Source organism: Aplysia californica, unplaced genomic scaffold (assembly GCF_000002075.1).
Source record: "Aplysia californica isolate F4 #8 unplaced genomic scaffold, AplCal3.0 scaffold00027, whole genome shotgun sequence".
NCBI lineage: Eukaryota > Metazoa > Mollusca > Gastropoda > Aplysiida > Aplysiidae > Aplysia > Aplysia californica.
In genome coordinates this window covers 2,270,878-2,283,795 of record NW_004797297.1, presented here as the reverse complement: position 1 = coordinate 2,283,795, position 12,918 = coordinate 2,270,878, and the positions used below count along the sequence as shown (strand labels likewise).

The 12,918-nt window shown below is 39.8% G+C and overlaps 1 protein-coding gene across 1 annotated transcript; it reads right to left on the bottom strand.

The window, feature by feature from the left end:
- Positions 1–3,202: 3,202 nt before the first annotated feature.
- On the bottom strand, positions 3,203–4,294 carry LOC101847173 (N-formyl peptide receptor 2). Its single transcript, XM_005091303.1, has one exon. It carries the CDS (start codon positions 4,292–4,294, stop codon positions 3,203–3,205), a length of 1,092 nt encoding a protein of 363 aa, XP_005091360.1.
- Between the last annotated feature and the right edge of the window lie 8,624 nt (positions 4,295–12,918).

Genomic DNA, 12,918 nt, shown 5'->3' with positions numbered 1-12,918 from the left:
GGGGGGGGGTTATTGATGTGGCGTCGGTGGCCTAGTGGTCAGTCTCTCGGACTCGCAACCGTAAGGTCGTGGGTTCGAATCCAGTCAGGAGCCCGACGTTGTGTCCTTGGGAAAGGCACTTTATACGAATTTTCCTCACTTCACCCAGGTGGGAATGGGTACCCGGCTATAGACAGCGAACGATCTTATCAGTTTGTTAGTGTTTGAGCGCTTAATCAGCTGCTTGCACTGTATGCTTCCTGGGAAGCTGAGAGTGTTCTGTGGTCTACTGGGGTAATAATATAGTGTAAAGCGCATAGAGCCTGCAGTTGAGCGGGAATATGCGCTATACAAATGCTGTTTGTTTGTTTTGTTTTTTATTATTATTATTATTATTATTATTATTATTATTATTATTATTATTATTATTATCATGTTTTTGTTGTTTGATATGCCTAATATTGTACGGTACCATGACATTTTTTAGTGTCTGTACTTTTGATATTATTATGCTTTGAAAGTGTACCTAAGGAATGGTGTGAACGACTCATCCCGAAGGCGCCACCTGAAATAAGGGAGGGAAGACGAGAGGCTACAAGTGGAGCTTGACGGACTAACTCTCGCTTTCAACATCCACGTTCTACTCTTCAAACAGTATGTTTTGTATGTATGGTCAAGAACACAGGAGCATAATATGATTTCTGCGCGCGCACTGAACATGTCATGCTTTGAAAGCACTCCCTAAAGATTATTTTGAAACGGAATAAAGCCATGTTTATTTGCATCAATATTTTTATCAACTCACATGAAGATCTTAATCTGCTTTTTATTTGCACTGACTTTGTTGAAAATCATCCTTAATTTACTATGATTTCTTCTTTACTTTGATACCCACTAACTGGTCCCACGGAGAGGTCTGATAGTGACAAAGTTGCTGCCACAAAAGTTTATTAGAATACAAGTTCGTTTCAGAAAGCAAGATCTGGAGTCATAAAAATCAAGACGCTGAGAAGACGCTATCCGAATCTATATTCGGGGGCTCTCGTGGTAAAGAGGTTACGTTGTTTGCCTCTCATACAATAGGTCCCGAGTTCGTAACCTGACAGCGATGAAAAATGTTCTTTTCTAAAACTTTCCCCTTTATTCTCTCTCTAACCATGTTCAGTCGTCTGCGTTCATCTCCACTTTTTGCCCCACCCTTTTATCCCCTCTAGGCTCCTAATTCTTTCTGCAGCCTTTCTACTGCTACTCCTTGGCTACTTCTTCTTACAGCTGTCTTTCATCCACACCCCTGATCTTAGGGTAGGTAAGATCTAACACCTAGCTTTCTCGGATAAGTCGAAAAATCTCGGGGGTTCCGTGTGCAAGTTATGCACGTTAAAGTTCATTTGGTGGTCCAAAAATCGATAAGAGTAGGCTTCGGCGCCACCCGGGTAAAATTTAAAATTAATTCCTACTAAACTGAAAAGGTTTAATGTGTCATATGACCTTTTGCAGTCGCGAGCGTTGTAAAACACTTACCAAAGCAAATTCCATACATTGCTTTCAAATTTAATGAGCATGATTTGGTTAAAAACAAAAACTCAAAGATACGTGGGTGGCCCTTCTTATTCACCACAGCTTAAACGAGCACGCAGTGCATAGAACATCGCATTGCCTCAGCAGGACTCGATCCCACAAAACCCAGAGCAGTTTCTAAGGTGGAGATCAAAAGAGCGGAGAGGTGTATTGTGTATAGAAAACGTACGCTTTATTCCCCAGAATGACGTGGATTTGCGTCCGAACGGCAGTCAGATCAAGCACACACTCACGGACACAGACATTGTGGCACACTCGCAGATGCGTAGATGGTTCAAAATTCCTTCTTGGAAGGACCATGCTTTGCTTGAGAACACATTTTGATTCTGCTGTGAAAGTCTTTTCCTTTTCTCTGGACACAAATTCTGAAAGCAGTATTATTGAGGCAGAGCCCCCCCCCAAATCCGATTACACTATTGAAAGGTCATTTCATTAAATCATTAAAAGTGCACTGCATGGGTTGCGGGTTGCGTTCAGCTATAGGGGCTTGATAAGCCATTCTTTTCTGTTCTCAGGACGAGGACGATAAAACCACGAGAATAACTTCAGAAGGGAATCTTGCCATACTGATGAAGTTTTGGAGAAATTTAGGGAGGAGAAGGGTTCATGCTGTTGAAGATTATGGTTTTAGATCATTTTATAATTTCTATGTTCGTGTCCAGTGACTTTTGCCAAATTCCATTCCCACTCTAAAACTTTTCAGCTAACCTTGTTGTGTAGCGACGCTTGCTCTGATGGGAAAACGGGGAGACATAGAAAACGCTGATAAGAGAAGGAAAGCAAACCGACATTATTTTTCAAATTGCTAAAACGGGTTTATTGGGCACATTGTGTTTTAAAAAATTCACAAAGTTCGAATGGTCTCGTATTCATTCCGAGACATGAGTGCCAGTCGTTCGTGCTTGACGCGTACGCCATTTTCTACAGAGACGCTTTTGTATGCTTTGTCAAAAAGGATCCAAGTTAACGTTTACGCCCCATGAAAACAAATAAAACCAAGTAGGAGGCGAAATTTTTAAACCATGCATTTGATCTGGGCTATGTAGGATCTTAAAAGTCGAAAATTAGATATACTGGGTAGGATAACTCGGTCTTGCTGAAAACGAAGATATGTTCCGTGGACGTAAATCGAAGACCCAATATCCGCCTTTCTGGTGGGAAATTGTATCCCACTCAGCCAGAGTGTGCAAAAGCGTGCATGGCTAAATGTTTTCCCTTATTCTCTCTTTCCCTCCCCCCTCCCTCTATCTATCTATCTATCTATCTATCTATCTATCTATCTATCTATCTATCTATCTATCTATCTATCTATCTATCCATCTATCTATCAGTCTATCTGTTTCTCTCTTTCTATCTGCCTCTCTTTCTTGTATGTGTGTGTGTGTGTGTGTGTTTGTGTGTGTGTGTGTTTGTGTGTGTGCGCGCGCGCATGTGTGTGTGTGTGTGCGCGCGCACGTGCGTGCGTGCGTGTCTGTCTGTCCTCTCTCACACGAAAGCACAAGTATCTTTCTCTCTCATCGTTTTCTTTTTCTTCATATTGTTAATCTGTTCATGTGAGATTTTGTTTATGACCGTCACTTCTCGGGGCATCAGTTTGCTGTTACTTTATTCAACCTTTGATCATGCTACCTTTCTGATTTCCGATTTATTCTAGACCTCTGCCAGTCCGACAACAAGACAACATTGAGTTGACCGTCTCTTTGTACTTGGAGCTCATTGTGTAGTACACCAGGACGTTGACGCTTGAGTTGACCGTCTCCAGCAGGAAGCCGATGGACACCACTGACCAGTTCAGGTTGGCATAACGTCCAATGATGCTCAGTCCTGGAACCATCGCTCTGGCCGTCATCAGCAGTGTCATTGGGGTGAAGCATGTGATAAAGATGACGGAGATGGTCGTCACCATGACGATCACTCGTTTCTCCTTCCCTGGAATCTCGCCGGAAACTATGGCTTTGCCGGAAATGTCGTTCCGCCATTTTGCTTTCTTACGTAATTGAATACTTATGATACCAGTGCAAACTATGACAATGGCGAAAGCTGTTAAAGGTCCGAAAAAATCGGATATGAACAGAGAAATGCCAAGAACCGAGTTTTTATTGCTTGTATATAGAATGCCGACAAGAGATCTGTTATACTGAGGGTAAAATTTCCAGTCGTAGTAAGCCGTGGTGTAGACGGGAAGCATACTAAGAAACGACAGACCAAACACACTGACGTTGAAGAAAACAGCAACCCTAACGGTGATGATCGACTTTACTTTCAGGGGAACCACCACACATAGACATCGCTCAAACGCCACAAAGGCCGTGATCCAGCCAGTAATACGCACGAAACAGTTATGTGGGTAGCCGGCTGTTAAGCTCTGGATCTCCAACGGACTGAAAGGCAGGTCAAGTTTTTGGAACCACGGGTTGACGCAGATGTTAAACCACTGAAGTGTTATCAGAGAGCACAGGTCGCCAACGGCAAGCGCCAGGAAGTTGATGTTGACGCTGTCTGAGAAACCTTGGCGGGTGAAGACCGCGATGTTGATGACATTTCCTGCGATGCCGACGACGCCGACAATCTGGCCCACTACCGCGAGGTTCACCACCAGAATGATCTTCCGAGCTTCGTAACTCATGAGACCTGGGAGTGGCGCAGAGTCCGTCTCCATTGTTACCGACTGGTCATCGCCTCGAGAAAGAGAAGAGATACTCGCGTTGTCAATGGTGGATACACTCAGGCCGGACATCGTCGGAGGAGAGTAAGAAATATGTTTTCCTCCTGGCTCGGAAACAAGTTAAGGCAATGGGAAACGAAAATAGTTTGTGTATTTCTTATACAGTCGACACGATGAAATGTGATATTTTTGCTGGCTTATTTCTATCCAAAGAAGGCTTAGTGGTGTTTCATCTGGATTGAAGGAAAAAAGTGCATGAAAATAATATGGCGTTAGAAATAAGAATGGAAAGTGAATCAAGTTTAGTAGAAAAAATATACCAATGTTTGTTTGTTATTAGTTCAGTTATAATAAAATAACGCAGTTTTCGAGATTGCTGAAGGAAGGTAAATTATTTGCTTAAAGTGGGTGAAATACGATGCAGATGAAATGTTCTGACGTAAAAGAAATGTGATAATATTCACTGATATCAATTAAATGCTGTGTTGTCAACGAAATGTTGTGATGTAAATAAATGTCAATGAAATGTTGATGTTGTGATGTAAACAAAATGTTGTAATGTGAATGAATGGTAATGAAATGTTGATGTTGTGATGTCAATAAAATGTGATGTGGATTCGGGGGTAAATGGCAAGGGGGAAGTGGACAATGAGCACTGAGTAAATCGGTGGTAAAGGCTAGGGCGCGTAAAGCAAGGAGTTCGATATTAACATCCTCATGAACTCCCACTAGCTACCGCCAATGTGATACTATGTATACCTTCCCTGGGGGGGGGGGGGGGGAAGGGGTATTAAAGACAATGCTACGAGACTTTATGCCCCAAGTAGGTGTGGAAAAAAATCTGTTAGAGCCAAGTCTTTCAATTAACTGAGGGCTCCTGAGCAGTTCCATTATGTGACGAACTGACAAATCAATTGGTATTTTAATCCACTCAGAACTTAAGTATAAACATTGTTATAGCATAGGACTTATTATGTTTTTAAGCAGATGTATACAAAGTTTCCATCATTGCAATTTGGACGAGTCAACCTGGTGTTCCAGGGGCTTTGTGATAAACCCAAATTGCTCTGAAAGTTGGAGGGGGGGGGGCTCTTTGTTAAAAGGAATATGAATGATTGGGCCATAATATCCTTACCAAAGACATGAAGGTTGAGTAAATCCAAACTGAGTCATCTTACATATTATTGTGAGTGTGACGGACTGAAATTTTAACTGCATGACTGACAGAAAACAATGCATGCTTTTACCAAATCAACAATGTAGTGCTTTTGAAAGCTTCAACTTAAATAACAAGTTGATAGACATGTATTAAAAATCAACTGAATAATTATTTTGAGTCAAAATATATAAATTTACAATTTTAAAAATGAACGATCAATTTTGTTTTAGCAAACAGTCAGAGCATCACATTGGTTCCTTGAAATCCATAATGTAAAAGTGGAATTTATTAGCACAAATTATGCCCGGAAAGATTTCAGAATCTCCATTAAAAGATCACGTTAACACTTCGTTTATCACCTTTTAATATTGTTATAAAATGTTCTTGTTTCATTGTTTTCATCAGTCCAAAATGGGCTCGTACCCTTCAAAGTTATTGGACTTTGAAAAAGTGAAACCTTTCTCGTCCTCATCTATATCACCAGTGATATTATTGACCTGGATAGACTTCTTACTGACAGAAGCTTCATATTATTCTCATTTCTCTGTCGCTCAGACAATATAGTACTCAACTGACGCAATGTATGAGGTCGTAATGCTTAGAATGGGATCTTTGTGCCTGGTAGGGATTTTGAATCCAAAGCCTAATATCTAAAGCTGAGAACCTTCCAGTCGTTCGTGGTATTTGAACAAACAAATTGGATGAGATTTTGTTTCTGGAGCAACAGATGTGGGAGTCTTAGTTCACAATTTCTAAAAATCAAATATTAATGTCTGTATTGAAGGCCTTCTATTGTGGTAGCAAACATATCTTTCTTTTGAGCAATATTCTTCTGTCCATGTTTTTTCACAATGATGGAGCTCTTTTTACGAAGTACCTGCCAACTTGTCTCATTATCGACTGAACAGGCTATGACTTGTCTCCTCTGCATAAGACAGAGACTTATTCCACCTTTTTTTACCATGGGTCGTCTATCAAAGATTTTTTTGTTATCCATGAGTGCCCATAAGATTCTGTCAATAGTGTTCTTTTCCCATTCTATTTTGGATGCGCTGTGAGTAACTACTTTCTAGCTTTGATTATTGTCTAATAAGGGAAAATGGATTCATTCAGAATTTTGACTAACAGTTATGGAGTGTGAGGGTGGCTGCAGGATGTGTTTCACGGTCCACAATTTTTTACTTACTCTCTCCGTCTATTTAAAGCCCCAATCTTTTACGTAATGCACATATTTCTGAATATTGTTCACCCCACCCCTCCTTTTCACCCCCTTCCTTCGGTCTTTCAGCAAATACTATTCATGCTTTCCTTCACTTTCGGGTTTCCTCTCCTCAGTTTCTGTCTTTCATTTGCAGGCTTTATGGTTATTCAATTTTGGCTACTGATTTCTAGCTTGTATTGTATTTAGCAGATCCCAGTTGTTCATACACCACAACAATACAATAGAGAAGCCTTTTTAAAAAACTAAATGATTGTGTTAGGGAAGAATCACTTTCTTAAATTAATCAAGGAAGTAGTGATTATCCTAAAGTAACTGAGAGATCCCCCCCCCCCCCCCCCCCCCCAGTGTTTCTTATTTGAACTTAGAGATGGCCCGTAGTGAGGAGATGTCAGTCAGTCACGCAGATTTATTGTCAGTGCGTAACACTTATTTGACTTATCTCTCAACATATCGGAAATTGTGGGGTTAAACTGACAATGGCTTCAAGAAGGGTTTATCTTGAATGCACAGAAACGGAAAGGAAAATAGAAATAAACTTTGTGACAAAACTTTTTTTTTAATTGTATAATGGACAGACGTCTTTCGGGAAGTTCTGAAATGTTGATGAAAATCTAAGAAAATATTTCCCAGCCTATTTTGCTTCAAACAGATGTAAGAAAAATACTTGAGCTGATGCACTTGAGCCAAATACTTACTGAAGTCTGAAGTTTAACCTATTTATGTAAAATGTGAGGGGCAAATGTTCAAATTTATGTTTTTATAATGACCGTTAAAAACAGCTTCGTACTATAGAAAGCAATGTGAAAAAATAAAAACATCTTTCAAATCAATTACTTTTTGTTGATTCTGGTTTGAAATGGTATATTTACATTCCTATTGTCATTTCGTTGATAATTAGTTGTATTTCAGTTTTGACCTTCAGGCTGGCATTTTCTCAGAATTGCCCTCGTACTATATTTTCGATAATCGCAAAGAAATTCATTGAAACTATAACCACTTTTCAATTCTATCACCGAGCGTACACTCTCGCCTTAAATATCATGAAATGTCCAAATGAGTTTGATTACTTTACATTTCTTATTAACACTTTCTAATAGCTTCTGAATCCCATCGGCCCCAGCAATACAACAACTGATATATATATATATACATAGATGCATAGATCTATAAAACATGAGCAGGGATATGGTGAAGTGAAGGATCGTACAGGAAATGTATGCTTGCCATTTTGATATTTGTATACCGCACTTCACCTCTGTGATTGAAGAACCACTCCTATCCTCAAAACGAGGGGTATGTAGTACTTTTATTAATGAAACCTTTCATCGGCTGCTCTGATCGCGTTTGCTCAGTCATTAGCAGTAACCGGAGATCAATCACAAACCACGTACTCATGATGTTCTCTCATTCAAAACCTAATACACTATTTTAGTCTCCTCAGTCATAAACGAAAATTGTGTGTTTGATCGTTGAAAAAACAAAATTCTTGGAAAATGACATTGATTCTCTGAAGTCTAGTGGATTTTTTTACTTTAGGAGCACAGTTTTTGTTGCCCTGCGGGCAGGTTTGAATTTTCTGGAGCAATTAATTCTCAGCCATCTCGTAACAGGTAACGGTAAATTATAATTTAAATTATAATGATGGAATCATGATATTATTATCTTCACTATACCTAATCTAAATCTCTGATTTTAAAAATCGTTTTTGGAATGCTGTTATAATTGAACAGAAAATTACATTTTGGGTGCAGGAATTTGACTGCGGAGAAAATTGAACTGAACTCAAGCGTTCGTATGGATGTTTCAATTTGTTGTATTTCGTTTTTACAGAAAGAGACAGGGGTCACACAGTACTGATATATCTCCCGGTGCTTACCCTGGTAACTTCATTTTGCCAGTGTTGTGGAGTGTAAAAATGAAAGTACAATAATAGAAGTTATTGTCGCATATTTTCTGTTTGTGTTCGATAATCATTTTTTCCTGGGAGGGCCATCAAATTGATTTCATTCTGAGTCAGAGTCGTGGTGTCATTATATCGAGAGGATGACTACCAAGTACGGTTGCCACAGTTTTGTCTACAGTTTTTATCTCTAGAAGATGTTCAGGGTTACAACATGAATGACGTCATTTCTGCGCCTTGTGTGAGGCTGACTGATGGTTCCTTGTCTTCCTGTGCCTGTCTCACTCGTGACTGTCTATTTTTCCTCACAACTCTGAGGTCATCTTGTTGCTTAAGTGGTTCTCTTTGGCCAAAAGAAACTCACAGAAGCTATACCGGTGGGTGAAGTGCAGTTGTTTTGTGGGGGGGGGGGGTTAAGTTTTGGTATGACCCTCGCAACTGCATAAGGACATATGAGTGCGTTGAACACATACAGCATTTTCAGTTTGGTAGGAATCAATTTTGAATTTCGTTCAGGTGGCAGCCGAAGCCTACTCTTATCAACAAGTTAGGGATCTTAGTTATGCGATCAACTTGCAAATGGGACCTCCTAGATTTTTTCGCCCTTATCCGAGAAGGCTAGGTGTTAGATCTTACTACCTTATAGTCAGGGGGGGGGGCTAAAAGACAGCAGTAAGAAGGAGTCGGGAATAGAGGAGGGGGAAAAGGGGGGGGGGGCAGAAAGTGAGGATGAACATAGATGACAGAGCAGGAAAAGGGGTGAAATAAGAAATTTTATAGAAGAAAATGTTTCTGTCTCTGTCAGGTTTCGAACCTGGGACCTGTTGATTGCAAGGCGAGTTCCGTACCTCTAGACCACGAGAGCCCCCTGAAGTGTGGTTGGATATGACCTTGGCAAACATACAGAAGTTGGGGTTCTCATTCAAGTGTCTCCAAATGCGTGGTCCTCCAGCGTATGGTCACAAGGTGCTTCACCCTAACTTTGACATTTAGTGTATTCAGCAGTGTTTTAAACAGTGACAAAACCATTACAAAATACGTGACAAAAACAATATTCACACTGATTCTCACTAATGAAAAGAAAGGAATCGATCTAACACCCACAGACCGTTTCATTTACAGTAGGGCCTGGGTGTAATGGATCTACAGTCATTTTGGGGAGTGGGAGGGAGGACAAGAATTAATGTTAATTAGGAAAGAACGGAGAGACAAAACATGGGACAAAAAAGTAAATAGAATAACTGAAGATGGGGTCATGGTTTTTATTCCATGTTTGCTGCTCTCCTTAGACTTGTCTAGTACATGGGCACGAGTGCTGTATGACAGGAAAAATAGCGATGCAAGTTACTTTTGTACGTACTTTACTTTTGTTTACCACTTATGCCTCAGAAGATGTCGAGGAGAGAAAGAGACTGCTAGTCGGGAGGCATGATCGTAAAACGATAGTGTTTGATTTTAGGGTCTCGTTTACTATATTAAATTACCTTTGTCATTCTTATTCGTCCTCTAATCATGATGCGATTGAATTGTATACATATTATGCGTGGTAGGCTGGATGGTACACTGGTTAACGGCTGAGGTGCCCAAATCACTTTTATCTGTGTTGATTATGCATCAATCACCAGTTGAATCCAAATATTAATGAAATACACAGCAAATATGGGTACAATGGTAAGCCATTTTCGTTGAGTTTGCATCAAAAAGAGCTCAGCTAGAAATAAGACAAGATAAATGTAGTAAAACCTGTTTTTAATAAGACTATTCTTTGTCGAGGAGAAAAGTGGCCATCTCAAACAGGTGGTCCTCTTGGACATTGTCTTCATAATATAGAAAAAGGCAAACAGAGAAGTGGTCAATTGTACAGTACTTTTGTCTTGAGTAAGTGGTTGTTAGAGCAGGGTTAACTGTGTGTGAATCTTGACCGGAGTGTAGAAATGTAGCACGCCGCCTCTCCAGTGCTCTTATCCTTTAATTCATCAATATCATCCCGTAGCAGATCTGCGGCAGACATTGGCAATCATTGTTCTCTATTCATTTCTTTGCTGGGATGCTCTTAAACAATCTACATTACCCTGATTTCCCCCCCTTACCCATCTGTTTAGATTCTCTAAGTAGGTTGTTCTGGGCCTACCCCTGCATCGTTTGCCTTCGACTTCGCCAGTGAGAGCTAGATGTTCAGGAATACATTGGTGTTTTCCTAATTGATTTAAATCAGTGAGCATCTCACGAGGGCTTCATCAAGTTCAACTACAACCTCAAACAATTTCGTTTCCTTCCAAGATATTCTCAGCGGTCTTCTAAGAAACAACATTAATTTATGTTGCTTCTATTTTATTGTAACTGTATTTAGTGACTGTCTAGCATTCACAGCCATTTAGAAGGGTTGACTACACATAGGATTTCAGAACTTTCATTTTGGTAGTCATTGATATGTTTCTATTTTTCAGGATTATGTTCTTATTTATGTGTAACACTTGGCATCAAATGTTATTATCTATTATCTATTTGTGGTGGCCGAATTTTGCTATTCAAAAGGCTTTTTAATGGCAGCATCGATCGACATGCCGTTTTCGCCAAAAGATTCTTTAAAATATTCTCCAGATCATGACGCCTTTCGTTTTTTCAGTTTTGAAACAGTTTTGCAGCAAAAAGCTAAATTTCTTTATTTCGCCGATCGTTTTTGTAGGCCGACGCTTCTGTCTCTGCAATTTTAAAATACCCGGTGCGGAAGTGATATTTTGCGAGGCGCATTTTGTTTTAAGAGTATAGATCTAGATCTAGAACTTCTATTTTTTTGCATCTCTCAAGATTTATTGCTCCATTCCAGTAGAGTAGGCCAATGACTTTCAGTAGATGTTAATGCACCGATCATTCCTTTCATCGAAAGGGGGCCCAGCTAGTATATTATATATTTAAACTGTTGGACTTGTTTAATCTTTTCCCCTTTCCTTATGAGATTGCAAATAGGATTTGCTGTGGGGTTGTAGTTGTTGGGGTTTTTTTTTTTTAGATATTGACATGCTTTCTGTTTTCTTTATATTCAACAGTAACCCTTTACATTTCTTTCCGGTACAACAGTATCTAGAAGCGATTGGGGGTCCTTGTCTGAGTTTGCTATTAAAACTGTGTCCTCCGTATATCTGCCATTATTAATATTTTCGCCATTCACTTTGAGACCTGGACATAATGTTATGTTTCTAAGGATTGATTTAAAGTATGGATAAAGAGAACTGGTGACATAACATATCCTTGCCTCACTCCTCTTCCAATCTGCTTATAGTCGCTGTATTTTCCTTTAATTCACACCGCATCGTTTTGGTCCCAGTACAAATCCTTGATAATTCTTAGTTCTTTTCCATCTATGTCTAACTCTTCAAACATTTTAAATAGTTCATCATGTTTAACTTTATCGAAAGCCTTTGAAAAATATATGAAGCATAAATATAGATCTTTTGTGCTTCGATTTACATTATTAAGGTGAAAAAAGCAGTATGCTCCGTTTAATTATATCTCCGAGTCTGATTGATGTCTCCTCCAGTATAACAAACTGAGCGACGACAGCAACAGTTACAAATACACTACAACGTTTCTTCTACCTCGTTGAATCTGTGCTGAAAACACCAACGTGGGCACTAATCACTCTGGGTTACTCCAAGACAAGGTTGATGCATCGATGCTCGGTTGACCTTTTCAAATTTGTGCAGGGACTATGGCTTCTAGATATCAAACACAACCTTACTGCTTTCAAATTGGTGCCGATCTGTCCAAAAATGGGGAAGTTGTTAATTGTTTTCTCACGGTCGTCGAGTTTCTGACAGTAAACGCACCAATAAATTCATACGTCATAAGTCGGGACTGCATGGTCTAGACATGTGCGGGGATTCCCAAATATCGTCCTTTCATATCATTATTATACCAAAAGATAATTAATTTGATTTTAGATTATTTGAGAATGTAAACTGAAGAATTACAGTCCGACACTTATCCAGGAAATGTGTGCAGTTTCGTGAGACTGTAAAGCGCAATTGACGATGAATCCCTGAGGGGATTTGTTGAGGACACTTACGCCGACGTCTTTGTCTTTGATTTCCAGATTGGACCCATAAAAGGCTCCACCATTTACTGCTATCTTCAGGTGCAAGCCCTGCAGCCCGACATGTATGTGGGGAATGTCTTTATAAGGCTGGGAAAATCGTACCGTGTGGCTGCTTCCACCAGATGGACATGAAACTGTTCCTTCCTCCACGTGAACTGCTGGCACTAGTGGCGGCGCGCTGACAGCAGGTGAAGTGGTTTTCTGCAAGTCTTCTACTTTTTTCTGGTATGCAGCGACTTGGTTTTCGTAGGTAGATATGTTTTTATTTAAGTCTTCTAAAGCAATTTTATCTATGTTCAGCTCTGTGGTCAAATTTTCT

Coding starts and splice junctions, on each gene's coding strand:
- LOC101847173 (XM_005091303.1), bottom strand. CDS start 4,294: ATGTCCGGCCTGAGTGTATCCACCATTGACAACGCGAGTATCTCTTCT.